Below are 18,324 nucleotides of genomic sequence, written 5' to 3'. Positions count from 1 at the left end.
AGGCTAACTGGATGCTGAGGGAGGAAGAAGGGTCAGAGATCTTTCTTTAATCCCTGTATATCTAAGTCCTCAAGCTCGCACATTCACAAAAAAAACCTCCAAAAACCTCAGCTCCTTTATGTAAGTGAAGAGGTAACAGAAAGTTCACTTTTTATTATTGATTTAATGACTTAAAGAATGCTGAAAATGAGAAGTGTTGCTTTAATGTTTGAGGCATTCAGCTGCGGTCAAGGACAGTTGAGATAATCACATGCAGTAATTTCTATCGATTCTCTTCCTTTTTAGCACTTCCACTTTCAGGTCAAGACCATTTGCCTCGTTTGAAAATCCCTTTTGAGTCACTGTTGCTCAGATTGTATAACTGCACTGATTCAAGTTGTAAGGGATGGATGTTTTCTTGTATTTTTCAAATCTGTCCTTGTTCAAACCTTTGTCTGCTCTGTCCTTCTCCACTCCTCACACTTTTGTTGGTATGTAAAGACTTCTTTCCTTAGTTTCATCTACTGCAACTCCCCCTGCTTACTGATCACAGGGAGAAATTCAACTTGTTTTTGTAATGCAGCACAACAGTAATCAGACTTGGTAAAACAAGAGCCTTTAGTTTAGATAAACCTGATTTTGAGTCTTTAATCTGCAGGAACCAGCGGAGCCGGCGCATTAAAACTTTCAAAAACTTTTTTTTAATCTAAGTTTCACTTGCAGTTAAGTTGAACTTTGTATTTAATTATTCCATATACAAAGATGCACTGCTGTGTGTAATCATGTTCTCCCAAACCCTGCTGCTCTGCTCCCACAGAGGTACATTCCCTGAAATCATTGTTACACTCCAAGTTTAAAAACCTCATCAAAACTTTTTTTTTCCACACATGAATACAACTCTAAGACAGGAAAGTTGATTAAAAATTCTGCAAAGTCCACATGGATGTAATATCTTTCATAAATATAACTTTTGAATATAGTAGGACCGGTGAATATGACATGAAATGGATTAGAGGAAGACTGTTTGTATGTAGGTCTGGGTTAAACCCACCAAGTCAAAAGAAGCCAGCTACTGGTCAGGCCTGGCATGCAGTGAGATTTGGGTAATGAAATCCATAACTTTAGTCTTACACATGCAAAGATTTTTGAATTGAGGATACCTAAAAATGGGCTAGAGGACAGATCAATTCCTGGACTCAAAGGGCTATTTCATTGAAATACATGCAGTCAAAAACAAGAAAAACTACAAGACCCTCTTGTACACACTTTCGAGTGTGTACAAGTTGACATAGTAACATTTACCAAAGTCCACATAGAAATCTCACAGAGACAATTTATAGAAGCTTCTCACTTTTAGGGGATAACCTATATTGTTTAATTCTGTTGAAAAGGTAGACTAGGGAATAGATAGAGTAGAGTAGCTTATTCACACAATTTGACTAAATTCAGCTTCATGCTTGGGTTAAGGCAAACACTACTAGCAAGCACACTGGATGATATGATAGGTTTGCAAGGGTAAAGATGGATGAAAGCATGGGGCTCTATCATTGGGATTTCACTGCAAGCTACCGCTTATTTTGCTATAGCGTGAAATGTTTCACAATTAAAAATTTGAGTTGTCACGTTTTACCGTGAACAGTTTTACGTTGTTAGAAGATACACTATATATATATATATATATATATATATATATATATATATATATATATATATATATATATATATATATATATATATATATATATTAGTGCTGGGCAAGTTAACGTGTTATTTTCGCGCTAACCCGTTAATCTATTAATGCTGTTGAATATTTTATCTCGCATTAGTGCATGTTGCTCACATGCTTGTATTTTGTAAACGTCTGTTGATGACCACGTTGGAACCGGAAGTGAAATTTGCGGAAAAACACGATGAGTAACCAAAACAAGCATGGAGAAGAGGGGCAACGCCACGGAACTTAAAGGCGCTCTCCGCCTAGTGTATCAGTCCTCGCGCATGGCGTGCCAGATATAAACAAACACAGGTAGTCTGCCAGGACGAAGAGACACGATGAGAACTAGAGCCTTGTTTAGCGGTGTTTTTGTGTGAAAACGCACTTAAAATTCTCTAAATAAAGCGTGAATGCAGACCGATATCAGACTTTTTTGGCGGGAGTGCGTTTATTTGTGTTTTTGGTCAAATAAAATATGGCCCCGTCTGAGTGCAGAGGAAACAGGCAGAGGAGCAGGGGGGGGGTTTGGTGCGAGTGCCCTGGGCTTCTGCTGCACAAAATCACTGCTGTAGGGGTAATTTCTGCCCTAAAACTTGTGATAGGACCCAACTTGTTCCATCCCAGAGTATCACTTTAATGCCCTGACAGTGGCAATAAGCTTTAATTTTGTATTTACCAATTTATAAATTTCATTTGCACTAAATATGTGATTTAACTATTACTGTATAACAAGTACTGATTTAGTGTTTGCATGACAGATGTTATGGCACTTTCACAATGCGATTAATTATGATTAATCAGGGAAATCATGCGATTAATTACAATTAAAAGTTTTAATCATTGCCCAGCCCTAATTTATATATATATATATATATATATATATATATATATATATATATATATATATATATATATATATATATATATATATATATATATATATATATATATATATATATATATATATATATATAATGTTTTATATCACATAATAATGTATGTTGTATACATGTAAAAATAAATTGCTGTAATGTAAAAACATAATGTTATGACAGGAAACTTGATGCAACAATTTTTAGAAACTTGTTTAGGGTGATTTTGACTGTCCCTTGAAAACAGACACCTTTGAATTTGTTCAGAGAAAGGCCTCGTTGGACTTTCTTGTTTGAGAGGATATGTACATCACTTATGATAGGAGGGAGAATACCACTGTATTCAGAAAAGACCTTTCAGATTCAGCATATACAGACAGATTTCATTCTGATTTACAAAGGCGGTTCTATTGCTGGAGCTGTGTAAAGCATGGCAGGAGCAAAGCAAAACTCAGTGCTAAACTCTAATGTTAATGGCCATATGGCTAAGAAACTCAGAAAGAAAACAGAAACCAAAGAAACTAAGAAAACAGGTTTCTCAATCACTGTCCTGCTTTACAATAAGGGTAAAAACCTGTCTCCATCAGCTGATCTCGAACAGCTGAAAACCTCTTTTATCACTTGCCTTTTTTTGAGTCAATATGTTCTTCATGGTTTGAATTCTTGAGCTCTTCTGTTATACTTTGACTGCACCAGTGTAAAGTACTAGTGGTTTTTATTACAGCTGATAAATGTTGGTACCTTGTTGCCTTATCCTCCAGCAGTTGGTCTAGTTCAGAATCCTTGAACTAAGTCTCTGTTGTTGATCTTGGCCTCGACCTAACAACACAGAGCCCAGACATAATCTCCACCTCCCTCTTTCTAAGACTCACCATGCCTCTCCGTGTTATCTCCACAGTAAATCAAATAACACTGTGGAGCAGAGTCTAATTTTTGTGAGACAGTCCTCTGCAGAGGCTAGTTCTTTCCACCCCGTCAAAATGCAACACTGACTCCTACTCTCTTGTAATACCTCATCACACACATTTACACTGTCCATCAAGGGCTACAAAAATAGAGGTGGGAGGAGAAGGTGCTTTCTCTAGACTCGGAGGAAATCACAACGTCCTTTTAATCGCTGCAGTATTTTTCAGAGCCATGAAAACCCTCCGCGAAAAAAACCCACAGTGGAGATTTAGTAGGCCCCGCAGATAGGATCCCGCAGGCGATAAGAGAGGATGATGCGAGGGTGCTAATTCCCAAGATAACATTAACAGACAAATCTCTTTTTTGATGTGGTGAAACACAATCAGATTGTAGAAATCTATGAAGCAGAGTTCAAATATAGACCCTGGAGCGACGGGGGAGCAGCTTGAGGGGTATTACAGGGAGATTGTGTGCAAGTGAGGTAAGATAAGTGACTGGGCTTTTATCTTTTATGGGAGCTCATTACATGTACAAGTGTTAACAGTCATTTTCATTAATCCATCCCCCACAGATAATTCCTTACTACATCTCATATGTTTGATAAAAATACCCATGCAATGTGATGGAGTGACCTTGCAGTGTTGAAAAGCAACACATGGCCATACCTGTAGGGTTCTTCATACACACAGAACTATACAGAAGCTGTCTGTCTGAGTTCAGGCTGCGTGCCCTGTCTTTGCGGTACAACACCAGACAAACTTGGTAAAGGGAGGGGTGCAAACTTGCTACAGTGGACAAAAATACAAAAATGCAAGCAGTGTCTCAGTCAGCCATTTTGAAGACAGCTTTATCTTAAAATAGTGGTAACAACACAAGACGTTCTGTCTCCCTGTCAGCCATTTTGTTGAGATAACACTGGGCTTCACTAAAAGGCATGGAAACGAGCGGGCAACCTTTCTTTACAGCATTTTCTAACTGTCGCATGCTATCTGCACACTCCTCTATCTCATCCTTTACTCCCCTGCTGTGGCTGTTTCTCGTCTTTTACTGCGTTTCTACGGTCTCGTCTGTGCCAGGGTGAATTCTCATACTGGTTGTCTCTCTATTTTAGACTGTGTCCCACCATCTCTCCCTCAGCCCCAGCAGAGAAACACACAGTATACCATGGGAAGAGGAGGGAGTCATCTGTGTGTCCATCTGGTATCATGTAAAACTGTACATTACAGGAAGAGAATGTGTCAGCGGATAGAGACACTAAATGTGGATGGATCCAGTAAGTGAATGTGTGCATGTGTCAAGTGATCATAGCTTATCTTTTTGAATGACCTGTATATCTATAAATCCCAAATCATGTCTGATTTTCATGCTACATCTTAGCATAAGTGATGTAGCACAGTGGTGGGAAGGCTTGTGCTGTTCCTGGTTTAAAATCTTGGCCAAGGACACGGATCCTTCTGAGATGAGCTGGTTGTTTTCTCCTATATCCTCCAAATCTGTGCTCATCAGGTTAATGTGTGTAAATGGCCCCATGTTCAGGGTGAACCCTGCCTCATGACTTATGCCAGTTGTGGTTTGTTTCAGACCCTGACAACCCCAAACAGGAAAAGCGATACAACTAATGCATGGATAAATATATACTTCATCCGTATCTGTAGTTTTTCATTGATAAGGTTTTTCCTTTGCATAGTGACATCCACAACTGCCCTTAAAAACAGGGACATGCTCTTTAAAAAAAGGGCTTACATTTTTCAGGTGCTTGTGGTAACCAGAAGACATTTATTGTCACTACATGGAACCTGAGTCACCAGGACATTCTCTGGATGACCATATGACACAGGATCCATGACCATGTGATAATATGGGTCAACCCAAGGTCACTCCAACTAAATAACAGTTGTTTTAAAGTAACCAGAGGGCTTTAATCTTTGAAAGGACAAGAGAAGACAGTAGGCCAAGCATATCTAATTTGACCAACAAGGGGATGACTTGAATTGCCAGGGGTCATCTTGACCAATCAAAATATATTTAGGTCAACCAGTGAGTACTTGGACTAAGCTGGGCATCCCTGATGACATTTCCCAAAAAACTGACCAGGATGACCAAGAAAAAAACTGAGTGAAACATTGCTAGTTTCATCATGCCAACTCCTCAGTAAGGAAAGTCACTATTGGCTGTTCCAGAAGTCACTAAAAGCCACTAAATGACGTTACTGTCTAATTTGCATAATAATCATTTGCATGTAATTGTCATGGACTCTGTAGGAGAGAGAAATGACGTGGGAGAGACAGAAAGCAGGTAAAACACAACATCATAAATATGTTAAGAATTATAACATTAATTTTTTTCCTTTTTTTTCTGGGCTGGAGACTGGCAGAAGTAACCATAATGAGACACACACACACACACTTGCGTGATTTCATCTGCTGCAAGTGAAGAGGACTGTCTCTGTGTTTTGGATAGGGGAAGGGCTCATGATGGCACATGCTAACCATTGAGGAGATCAAAACACGCCGCAACGTCAGACTCCAAACAACAGAAAAGTTGCAAAAATTGTTGCATTAAAAATACTTGCCAGAGGGTCAGAAAAGTCATTAAATGTAGCAACAAAATCTTTAAGTTGGCAACACTTAGTCGCGGTCTTACCTCCACTTTCCTACCCGCGTCTTTAAAGCTCATTCTGAATCTAAAAAGGGCTTCATGACAGCAGAACGACACAACGCTAAAAGTACACCCTTTAACTGTCTTCTCCGCTCATCATGTAAACAACACACGCGCTTGCCCACAACTGTTCCGCTCTATCCTTGTGCATGCGTATGATCGGGGCTACATACTTGCTTCAAACTGAGCAGTAAAATGAAGAAAAAGAACCCTGGGTTTGCTAAAAAATTAAACCTGGTTGTAGTAGGGATGCTATGGCTATGGTTGGTCTGAGGAGACCCAGGACAATAACAGTGTGCCTGAGCTGAGCTAACTAAAGGTCACTTTGGGCAACCTGGAAATTCTTTTGTCACTGAGAAGCATTCTGCTGATTTCATGAAATTAAAGAATCGGGCCCAACAAAAATCCATTTTCCCGTACCAACTGCTTGAACAGGCAAGTGGCCACTTGGATCAACAAGACAGCCTCAGACTGTCTCTCTTAAGCTGACCAGGAAAATGGTTTTGGAAACAAGGAAAGCTTGGTATGCCAAAGGGTGTAAGAGCTTACCAGAGGTCTCTTAAGGCAACCAGGGACAACCAAAGGAGCACTGTAGTTTACTACCAGAAAATGGTGGGTAAATAAAAAACAGACCAACCAGAGGGTCACTTGAGCTAACCAGAAGACTTTACATGGCCGAAATGCCAAAAGAGTCTCTCGTGAAAGAAAAGGAGACCAAAGCTGATTTAGAGCACACTCTGTCCGACCAACAGGGCATTTAAGTGGTACCAGAGCAGATGAGAAGAGCACTCCTGTTGGAGAAAAGTACTGTGAAGTAGAGGAAGTGTTTCAACAAATCAGTTGTTGTGCACATCACCAAATTTACAGTGTACATAACATCTGTGTGCATGATAGCTAGCTTTGAGGGGCAGCGCTATGTCTTCCACCTCCTCTGCTTTCTATTAGTATGCATGTAGGTCATGTGGAGCTTTATCCAGAGCCGGGACCACTGGGAAATGAATGCCCAACGAGAGACAGTCCAGGTGGGTAAAGCACTGACTCATGACCGAGCAAAAATAGGTCAAAGCACAGTGCCTTTCACACTTAATGCATTTCTTGCTAATCATCTGCTCTCATCATTTGCATATCCCCTGATTGCATGGAGAGGAGCCCCACTGTGTTACATTTGAATGCCAAAATTTAATTGTTATTATACCTGCTAAGCCACCACATTGAAAAGAATCCGAGAAGTGAATTTAGTCAGGCATGACAAGATGTCAGGGAGGGAGAAAGGGGTTTAAGAATCTGGATGTGCAGCCAGTATCGTGTCCTTAAAAGCACAAGCACCAGGCAAAGCATCTTCTTTGAACTCATGCCACTGTATTGCAGACCACAACATAATGTGACCTTGTTTTTATCTTTGCTCAGCAGATTGGAAAAAAATCCCCAAAAAACTAAAGGATGGGGGGAGTAAAGGAGATTAGAAGAAAAAGAAATGGAGTCTTTTTAAAAAAGAAAATCCTGGGACTGGCTTTGAAATATCCACCCTTGAAATAAAATCCAGTGCTTTGTCCATGGCAGGCCTTTACTTTTCAGCTGGTGGCTTTCACTGAAATGTGTCAGTGAAGAGAGAAAACAGGCAAAGACAAAAAGCTGTGACAGAAAGAATAGATCAGTACAGTCCTCTCACCCTCTCTGGGCTTCAGTCTCCTTCTCAGAGGCATCTACTTCCTGAAGATGTTGGTAGGCGGGGCCTGAATACTTAGATCCTCCAATTGGATTCAGCCTTCCCCTGGGAATGGGTGGGGTCCTTCGTGGAGCTGTCCAGTGAGATGTCCTGGTTTTCTGATCTGAGATGTGAGACAAGGAACCGCTTCTAAGGAAAAAAAACAAACAAAACAAAACAAAAAAAGAGAGAATTCCAGGATTACTGTTTTGATTGACCAACACAGCATTCAGAACTTTTTTGCTTCTTTGTGAGTGCTTACCTTAGTGGCGCACTGAGCTCTGTATTTTCCTCTTTTCCTCAGTCTTCTTGTCACTAACTTTCAATATTAATGTCCTATTAAAGTAACTCAACATAGATCTTTCGGTAACACATTTTAATGATAGTCCATCTGTTGACACTCAACAGCAGTAGATATTCAGTGAAAAATGTTAAACGGACCAGTAACATACATTCAACTAACTATCAGTGCACTATAAGGTGCATTTCAAGGTTTTACAACATTTTACAAAAATCGTCTCCCAACTCTTATTTCTTTTAAGCAGGCTATTAATCTTGGATTTTCAACTTCTTAATGTAAGTTGACACTTCTAGTCCGAATCACTGTATCAGTTGAAAGTCAACGGTGAAATGTCAACGAATCTCCAGCGTCTCTCACCCATCAAATGACTGACTGTTGATACTCTGTTGGTTGTCAGCAACTGATTAGATTGGTTGACTATCAATAGATAATATATTAATTCAGTAGTAGTTGACTATCTGTTGGTTGTCAACATGTATATAGACAATCAACAGATCACTTGGTATTCTCAACTAAGCATTTGTAAACCTGGGTTAAGGCTATCCAATTAAAGTGAAAAACAGTTGACAACAGTTCAAACTCAATAAACTATCAACAAAGCCTAATACAGACTAGCAATTTTACAATTGAAAGCTAATTTATTTGAAGTACAAAAAATACTCAGTAGTCACACAAAAATCATGGTAACATTTCAGTTTACCTTTACTTATTTTTTCCCCAAAACAACTCGACAATTGTTATCTTAAAATGATCCCATGAGGGAAACCAGAAGCAGCTTGGCTTTATCCTATCTGTGGTAAGCATTTCAACCAACAGACTGATGAGTCTTGTTAAATAAAAATTGATAAACTGTTGATATGAAACTACATATCTATTGATAATGCACCTTATAGTCTACTAATAGTGAGCTGAATGCATTTTCCTTGTCTGTTGCTTAGTCTTGTTATCAACTGACACACAGTTGAAACACAACTACTTACCTGCTGATAGCTTGTTAAGTGTCAACAGACACCTATCAAAAAAAAGTCTAGATGTCATGCTGCTGTGGACCACCCAGACCCCAGCTGCTACTCCTATTAACATCAGTCTAACCATCATTGTCACTGTCACAATACAAATGTTAACTTTAGAATAGCTTACCTGAAATTTATTAAACGATGTCATTCGTCCCATCATTAGTACTGACATCAGATTGTAAATGCTAGTTTTAGATCTGCTGACTTTCACTATTATTAAAATCAGTTTAAGATTACATGTAATACAAACAGACACTGAAAAAGTAATTTCTGTTTTTGTCTATCGATTGGCTCCTTACAGTTAGCTCTGGTGAGCATACTCTCTTTTTAAATGGATGCGGTAGAGGAGTCATGGATGGAAAGAGTTCCTCATGCTTTAATGCAAGTAAAGACCCAGAGTTTTCAGAAGTCTTATGGCACAAACACTCTTGGAGATGACAGAGGGCTGCATTTTTGCTCTTTTATGCATTATCTCAGTTGTAGTTCAGCATTTGGACAGCATAGTGTTCGTAAACATACCCTCCTGTGATTGTTCATATGTTATATCAAAGAAACTTTTAAGTCAGAAATGTTCAAGTACATCTTGACTTACTTTACTCAAATAACAAATGTCCTCTCTGAGTCCTCATTTATGTTTCTCTCTGGGATTTAGATTCACCTCAAAAAATCTGCTTTAGGGACGTATGAATGGGGGATGTGCAGATGAATAGCCACCTAATAACGTTTTGTTTCTTTAGGCTCTAAATGAGAAGTATCTGAAAACACAGACGTCGCTGTGGGCTTGTCTTGACTGTAGAATCCCAACGCGCTGCTGACCTGAAAATAGAGTCCAAGTCCCTGCCTAAGCTAAGGTGATTGCAACCAAATAAACTGTGATTGCCTGCTAAGAATGTCATTTGTGGTAGAGGCAACAGACCGCCAGCCGAATATCCCTGTGATCAACTCAACAGACAGAGCAGGAAATAGAAAGAAAAGAAGAAAGAAACGAAATGTCGGAGTTTTGCCAAAAGAGAAGGAGACTTTGTGGTTTGAAGGTTGTCTGATTGAATTTCTAGCCTGTCTGGGAAAATCTCGTCTCAACTAGTGCCTGGATCCCCTTGAAAAATGGTGATTAACCCCCAGCTGCTCTGGTTGGAGTTGCTTGGCGGTTAGAGGTAGAAAACCACGGGTGCACTGAGCTCTCAGGTGTGAATGCCTAAAACTAAACAGTGATGAAAAAGAGCAAGGTCGCAGGAAGGCAGTGTGTGCCTTTTATTCATTTCCTCTTGCTGCAGTGAGAATTGGAAAAAGGGTTTTCTTTTTGGTGAATCTGAAATCATAATGTCCTTTCTTCACACAAATAAAAAACAAAACCCAGGGCTGAGGTTGAATATTTGTCTTTAAATGTGTTTTTATGAAAACCAAATCCTTTAAGTCGGATCTGCAGGAGCTCATTTCTCTTTCTGTGAATATATTTGTGTGTGTGTGTTGTAAAAAAGAGAATCCAGCCATGGCAAAGATTTGAATTCTACTCTTTTTTAGAAGTAGGAACTGAAATGTGCGTTGGAGTGTGTGATGATCATGCCAAATCACAACCAGCTCCAACATACCAGTGAGCAACGTGAGAAAAGCTTACTGGGATTTCCACATTCACCCTGGCTCATAAATCCTTTCACATGTGCTTCCCATTTTATCTCTGTCGCATCTCCTGTATATATGACAGTTTAAGATACACTTATTAAAATGTTTGTAGCTTTAATTATAATTACTATCATTCTTCAGTGAATCTGCAATTAGCTTTGGCTGCACTGTAACGCAGATAATTTAATTTCTCTCCTCACTGCGTCCTTGCTGATTAAAGGAAAGGACACTGAAGTTTCCTATTGTCGCTGGAATTTCCATTACTGCTGCTCCCTGCAGCAAACACAGAAGACAGCTGCAACCGTACTGTAAAAATACACCTGTATGTCTCTTTGAGTGCAATTAAATATCATACCTGTGATGTTTTGCTGTGCCTCGGGAGCTGTTGGATGGTGTAGTAGAGATGTTGCAGTGTGCTAACCTTGACTCGCAAACATTTTCTGGGCGGGTCTGGGATGACCGTTTGCAGTACTGCAGAGACAAGAAGAGAAACAAAAGAGCCATGAGTGTAAAGCATTTAAGGGGATATAAAGAGTCCCTTTCAAAAGATTTCCAGAGATTATTTTACAGACATGTTTTTTTTTTTTGTACACCAGAATCAAAAATTTCACTCCAAAGCCCGAGCTCGATCGACTTTTCTTAGATTTCTCTGGTAAACCTCTACCAGCTCTTTCTCACACACAAATTCTTGGGTTGGGAAATGTCTGCAGCCTCCGTTCTTGGAGCTGACTGTCAAAGTTTAAAAGGAGTCGAGTTACATTTACTTCTGCCTTTCCCCATCTTGCAACATCCCATTTTCTGGGAATGCACTGAGAGGAGAACAGAAGGAGGCTGCTGACAGTTTGATACAATGGAAAACAATCAGTCGCCCAATCCTCACACAACAGTGAAGATTGTCCACCTCACCAAAGCCCTGTCCTGGAATATTTCTGCCCTGCTGCCTATGATGCTGTTGGTAAATTATAACAACCAAATCTGACCAGTACTTCTAGACCTTTCTAGTTTTTCTGACCACTCAAATCGCTTCACACTGCAAGTCTTTTCTTACCCATCCACACCACATTCACACACTGATGAAAGAGACTGCTATGCTAGGGGACCATCAGGGTTAACTAACACATTCATACTCATCCACACACCACTAAACATCAGAGGGAGCAGTTTGAGGTTTAGTGTCTCACTCTGAAATTTTACCAACAGCCTCTCACTGTAATAATTGGACACACCCAGATTATTTGCATAATGAATAGGCCTTTTCTTCATCTTAAACGTCTATTCACCATATATGTACATCAAACAAGGCAGAAATGCCATGAAATGAATCATTGATTAGGCCTTTGAAAGCCTGGATTCAACACAGCTGGGAAGTTAATGCGGTAATCAATGCAATTAAGCTCTCGGTGCCGCTTTGTAAAGTGGAACATCAAGAAATCTTAGAATAAAGCAGAGAATATAGACCTGATCAGAGGCAAGGAATTGAATGCTTCCATATGACTTGTAACAGTGAGCTTCTGTCAGTGATGATATTTTATTTCCCAGGAGTCAGCCACGATGATGGTTTCTGATCAGATTTCGTAAAGAAACACTCATCTTAAGTTCAACCATATTGTATAAATGTATCTTTCTTTTTCACCGCTTTTAAGACATCTTTCTTCTTCTCCCCTTTTCTCAAGTTAAAACCATGAAAGAAGTTCCACATCAGCACTATCAGCGTACCCAGTAAGTCCCAGGTTCCCCCCTTTTGACTCTGTGCACATCCCCATCTCTGGAGAGACTAACACGCAATGAAACAAAACAGCCTTTTGTTCCACACTTCACAATACAGTTGACGAGGCAGACTCACTCACTTACACAGCAGCAAAGATCTGCAGAAGAACACAGGACAACACAATAAAGAGCTCCAGCCTTTAAACTTGGAAAGCTTTGAGATGTAAGGAGCCTGATGCTGGTTTGATTTCTTATCTGTTATGCAAACCTGTCTGTAGTTAGAGTCAGGCAAATGACAGTTTTCTCTTCTCAGCATTCTCTCACAACTGTCTAGACTTTTTGAAACAAAAGGTAACAGAGGCTTGTTTCTGTGCAATTTCTTGCTCCAAAGGAAAAAAAAAAACAAAAAACTTTTTTGTCTTTATTCACAGTTCTGAGTTTGATGTCTGACTAACAAGGTTGTCACTGATGCAATCCTTTTTCAGAGGGCCCTCTGCAGGACACCAGCCTCATTAGAGTCACACAAGTTGCTATAGCTATGTGACCATTCAGACATTTGAAGGCTGATTTATACTTATGAAACCATGACAGTCTCCCTGTAAGAACTTGAATAGTATGAATAGTATGTGGCCTGCTGCCACCAGTGACGTGCAAATAAAGATGATTTTACAGCGCATTGGTTATGAGCTCCTGTGATTCATTACTTGAAGTATTTGACATGTTTAGCTTTATAGTGAGCGTCACGTTTCACCCTTTGACAACCCAGGCCACATTTATCTTGAACAAAACAAAAGCTTAGTGTGCATGCTGTCTTATTCAGCTGTACCCTCCAGTAATGATGCTCTGCTGATTTGTCATAGTGCAACATGATAATATGTAATGCATTAGTTTGCAATGTCATGAATTTAAGGATGTTATTTCAAGAGAAAGGGCTGTACACATTGATCTGCAATGTTTGATTGTCTCTGCATTGAGAACAAATATTTAAAAACATTTTTTTTGAAATCCTTATCCAGCTCAACTGACATATCTTATGGGTTCCATAATGCTGACATGTGGTTTTGAATACACATTGCAGAGCAAACTTTTACTATAATTACCATAATAAGACAGACACCTTCAAAGCAAATGTTACAAAATCAGTCAGCTATATGTATCTTTTACAATGACCTGTCAGGAAGCAAGCTGATCAAAGGAGGAAGGATAACAGATGAAGCGACCATACGTAATAAAGTCAAATTGACATGATAAACAGTACAGATGCTATCAAAATAAATGTACCAGGAGGCCAAGCAGGTATTACTCCAACGTTTGAGTAATTAACCTGAAGATGTCAGTCAGGTATGATGAAAACATGAGGAATGGCTGTTTTTTTTTTTGTTTTTTTTTGTGTTTTGCAGAACTTGTATTGTGTTATCAAAGATGTGTCTCTGGCAGTGTTGGGTGTAACGAGTTACAAAGTAACATGGCACTATTGTTTCTCTTGTCAACTGCTCTGTGGCATTTTTCAGAATAAAGAGCACAAAAGAATAACCTGTTATGTGCTCCATGGTAGAACTTTATGTAGGCCTATACACATATATAGGAAATGAGATGGGGTTCTGCCCAAAGTCAAGCACCATAAATGTAATGTAAAAGTAACAAATAATGTAAAAAGTTTCTTTCCATAGAGCAAGGGACTACTTTTTCCAAAAGTAACGTGTAACGAGCAAACAATACTTCTTATTAAGTAACTTCCCCAACACTGGTCTCTGGTGACACATTAATCTCATTACAATGTCGCAACAATATCCAGTATGATGTAATTCACTTAATGCAATGCTGTGCACTAAGTGGCATTGGGCACAAAATGCTACCACTACTACTACTAGTAATAATAATAGTAATAATGATAATGATAAAAATAATTAATAAATAAATCACGTTGACACTGTTGGGAAAAGACACTGTGTTTATGAGACTGACTGGTTTGGTGAAACTCCACCTTGTTGCATCTCAGTGTGAGCTCTGAGAGCCTGAACTCCTCAAGCTGCATATTGACACAGGAGCTTTCAGAGAACATTTGTTTCTTTGTCAGGCTGTGATAAAAACTCAAAGTGAAGATATTAGCAGCAGGACAATGAAGGGTTATTCAACCAGAAAGGGATCTGTTAATAATCCCTTGTGCTGTTAATTAAGCTAAGTCAAAAAAGGTGACAGAGTAATTGCCCCTTTAAGTATTAGCTGACAGAATCTGAATACACTCTGTCTTACTAGTGCTTTGAGAGAGAAGGCAGAAAAAGTCTTGTATTAAACTGATTTATCTGTTATAAACCAAAGAGTGGGGAAAAGCGCCTTCATCTGTTTACCCTGCCACTGTGTGGTCCTGCGTCCATTTTGTTACAGTAAGACAGAAGAATTAGGCTTTGAAGACAGCTCAAGGACAAAACAGAGGCTGTGTGCATGTGTCATACAGCAATACAGGCTGTTTATGGAGGTCATCAATACAGATGTAGTGTTTTCTCACACAGCTGCAGGCAAAGAAACTCTGCTCTCCAGCTTCATAAACACAGTTATGAAAGGCAGATGTAATCATTGCATTGACATGGACTTCAGACCACGTCCAGACATTTGTGGAGCAAAGGACGCATATAAAAGCATGATTTAATGATATGTGTGTGTTTGTGTGTGATCTAATTCTAATTTCTGAGGTAGGGACAAGCCTATATCACATGCCTTTGACTCTAAGGATTTTAACACTGACAGACTATCCAGGGGAAACAGGAGATGATTTTTATTATTTTTGCAGAGATACTGACATCAACAGCTTTACAGCATTATAAACACACACTCACACACATACAGCTACAAACACTAAAACTGTGCTCTCAGCCCAGTAGAGCAGGTGTAGGATCCTTTCTTTCCTGAGAGACAGAAATGAAATAATAAATAATAGACAGACTCCTTAGAAAACTTGAGGAATACATGAAAAAGCAGTGAATCTTATTTTGAAGGCAAGTTTGGCTCATTGTGGGATCTTTTATTCCCTAATTACCAAAAACTCCCTCTAAAAAAGGCCCTATATTGTATATTGTGACTTAGAAGGGCTCACTTCTGCTGCCATCTTCATGACCTGTTTGGTTATTTTGGGCTATTTTGTGCAAGCACACATTCCGTAATGCTACAAAAAACTCTCAGTGAAGTCAAAATAAAACTCAAATTTAATTGTGGCAAAGGCAAGAGAAATGTATCACAGACTGAAAGAAATGCAGAGCAACATCTGTTGTGTGAGTGCATGCTCCGAAACCCTGACCTTGTGCTTGTTGCTGTGTTCAGATATTTTAGTAATTGATTGCCTGCGGACAGAAATCAATGTAATTCAGGGTGCGGAGGCGAAAAATAAACAAATACATCTCATTTGCATGTTAGTCCCTGAAAGGCTCTTGTAGAAATTAAATAAATATAACATGATTCAAAAGCAAATTTTATACTTTAAAGGTCAGCCTCTTCCTCCGAAATACATTCTGTGGAGACAGTAAACAATAATCAGTACGACATGGGTCAGAGCTGTTTGAGGATTGAGCAAAACAAGAGCCAGAGGACTACTTTTGAATTATTTTCTGTTTCGTTTAAGTTCAGTACGACTCTATTATGGTTCATAATGTTGCATCTTATTACATTTCTAAGGAATCCTATATTTATAAACACAGAAATGAGATTATGACTTTTTAAACAAGACTATTTTCACTACTATTTCAAAGGTAAATTGAACTGAATCATAGCTCTGGTGCGGTCAGCTACCTACGTTGTCCTATTTGATTCCAAAACTATAAGTTAGGGGGCTAACACCTCATAGCTGACTTGGCATGGTATTTTGACCATTGTTGTTACTTAGGTGTCTTGTTTCTATGTTTTTTTTAGCCATTTTTGTTTCATGCTACAGTAAAATAAAATAAATAAATAAATAAATAAAATAAAAATGCTTATCCTTCTTTGATGTCACCAGGGCTGTTCTGACACTGTAAACATTAAAGAAAAGTTTGGTCCCTGTAGGGCTGTAACTTAGCTAAGAATGAGCCATTCAACAGATGAAAAAAAAAACAAAAACAAAAACAAAAAACTGTCTTTCCAAAAATGTTGTGAAATATAGTGAAAGTTCAAAGTAGTTGCTTGACATGTTTCAAGGAGATGAGTCAGAAGTGTTGCATTATACTGATATTTGAAGAAGAAGGTCGAGTCTTTTGGCTGTGATCGATCCCTAACAACAGAGCTATGAGGCTACATGGCTAGCCTCAGACTCCTGAGGAGCAATTTAAGACATATCCAATCAGCCAGACATCACTGACCTGGCTTTAAGGTCTAATTGGTTTGGTAACTGTGGTGGAAATTTCATATGGTCATATGAAATGAAGAGCAAGTGAAATTCCTTAGAGAGGCTCAGTGAAGGAACTGGTGATAGGGATCCGTAGGGACAGAGCAGCCTGCTAACCTTATCACCGTAAATTGCCTCTTCATGTGTTGAGCATAGTTTGGCCTTAGAGTAATCTGAATACAGGGGCATTGTGGCTCCAGTCTTAATTGGATCTAGATACACACGTTCCTCCCTCGATGAACAGTTGAGATTGTTTGTCTTGTTACAGTATAAGGGGAATGCTTGATGTCCTAAGCTGAACCTATTGACGTAAAGGATATCTTTATAAGGTCAGGAATAAATAGACATAGCAACCTCAGAAATATACTAAACACATGGAGTGGTTTGTTAGAACTGAGTTTGAATTATACCATGCATCACGCACAGTGTATTGTTTGTCACTTCTTAGTGATCAAGCTAGTCCTATTATAGCCACCAGGGTCTCCTGGGTTTTCTTCTTTAAGTGGCCCAGCTCCCTGAAATTGATAGAATGACACATGAACTTTTTTACAAGTACATGTATTGCAGGGAAAAGAACTCAAGGTTTGTGTGTTTGCAGAGTCATATGTGTACATGAAATTGAAATGATAAAAAAAATGACTCCAAAGAGGAAAAGTGACTGAGTAAAGTTCCAAGCCTTGAACTATAGTGCCAACTTAAATTAAACATAAAGGTCATAAATTGAGAGCAGAACCACAGTGTGTTATATTGCAGTAATTTCAGACTTTATGAATATTTCCTATATTTTTTGTTCAGGGTGTTTAACTCGACCCTCTCAAGCCAACTAAATTCACTCCTGTTATAAAGTCTCAGCAGCTCTTGAAAGAAGCATAAAACCTGAACCTAGAACATATGAAAAAGGAGATATGTGAGAGCTGAAGTGAACTGATAAAGTGCAGTGACCCATTTCAAGTTTGACTGAAGTTGCTGGCTGAAAGCAGAAAAATGGACTTAAAAGAGCAGTAGGTTGGAACATTCCTGCCACTGACCCTCCGAATAAGAAAGAAGAAATTAAATTTGTGAGAGATGTAAGACAACCCCCCCCCCCCCCCCCCCCCCCCCCCCCCAAAAAAAAAAAAAAAGGATAGAGAGGTGAAGCTTTTGTTTAAAGTCTGCATAAGTACAAGATCAATGCAAAACAAAACAACAAAAAAAGTGAGATAATTGAATTCAGTAACATAAGAAATAATTTTACTTTCAGATTGTTCTAGTCAACAGTCAACATATGCTACAAATAAACATCAAAGTAGAAAGTGATCAAATGAGTCAAATACTGCTGCACAGATAAACTGGAGGGCTATGTATTCTTAATTAGGACAATGTCCCCGTTAGCTTGTAGAATTATAGATTATCCTGTGCGCATGAGCCTTCTATTACCGGTGTTGGGAACTAATGGTGTTGAAACAAATGGCATTATTAACTAACGGCATTACTAACACGGTTACTAACACTGTTACTA

At 39.0% G+C, this 18,324-nt stretch overlaps 1 protein-coding gene across 1 annotated transcript in view; it reads right to left on the bottom strand.

The window, feature by feature from the left end:
* Window positions 1-18,324, bottom strand: part of nrg3a (neuregulin 3a) — a 421,734-nt gene that overhangs the window by 5,663 nt on the left and 397,747 nt on the right. Inside the window, exons 7-8 of the mRNA XM_074675406.1 lie at window positions 11,124-11,239; window positions 7,796-7,981 (exon numbers count right to left, since the gene is read on the bottom strand). Of these exons, the coding sequence (XP_074531507.1) occupies window positions 7,796-7,981; window positions 11,124-11,239 (302 nt within the window). The remainder of the gene's footprint in view (window positions 1-7,795; window positions 7,982-11,123; window positions 11,240-18,324) is intronic.

The sequence above is a fragment of the Halichoeres trimaculatus genome, unplaced genomic scaffold, assembly GCF_033239565.1.
Source record: "Halichoeres trimaculatus isolate MK-OKI-2021-1 unplaced genomic scaffold, fHalTri1.1 fHalTri1_scaffold_8, whole genome shotgun sequence".
NCBI classification, from domain to species: Eukaryota; Metazoa; Chordata; class Actinopteri; order Labriformes; family Labridae; genus Halichoeres; species Halichoeres trimaculatus.
This window is presented reverse-complemented; position numbering and strand designations above follow the sequence as displayed.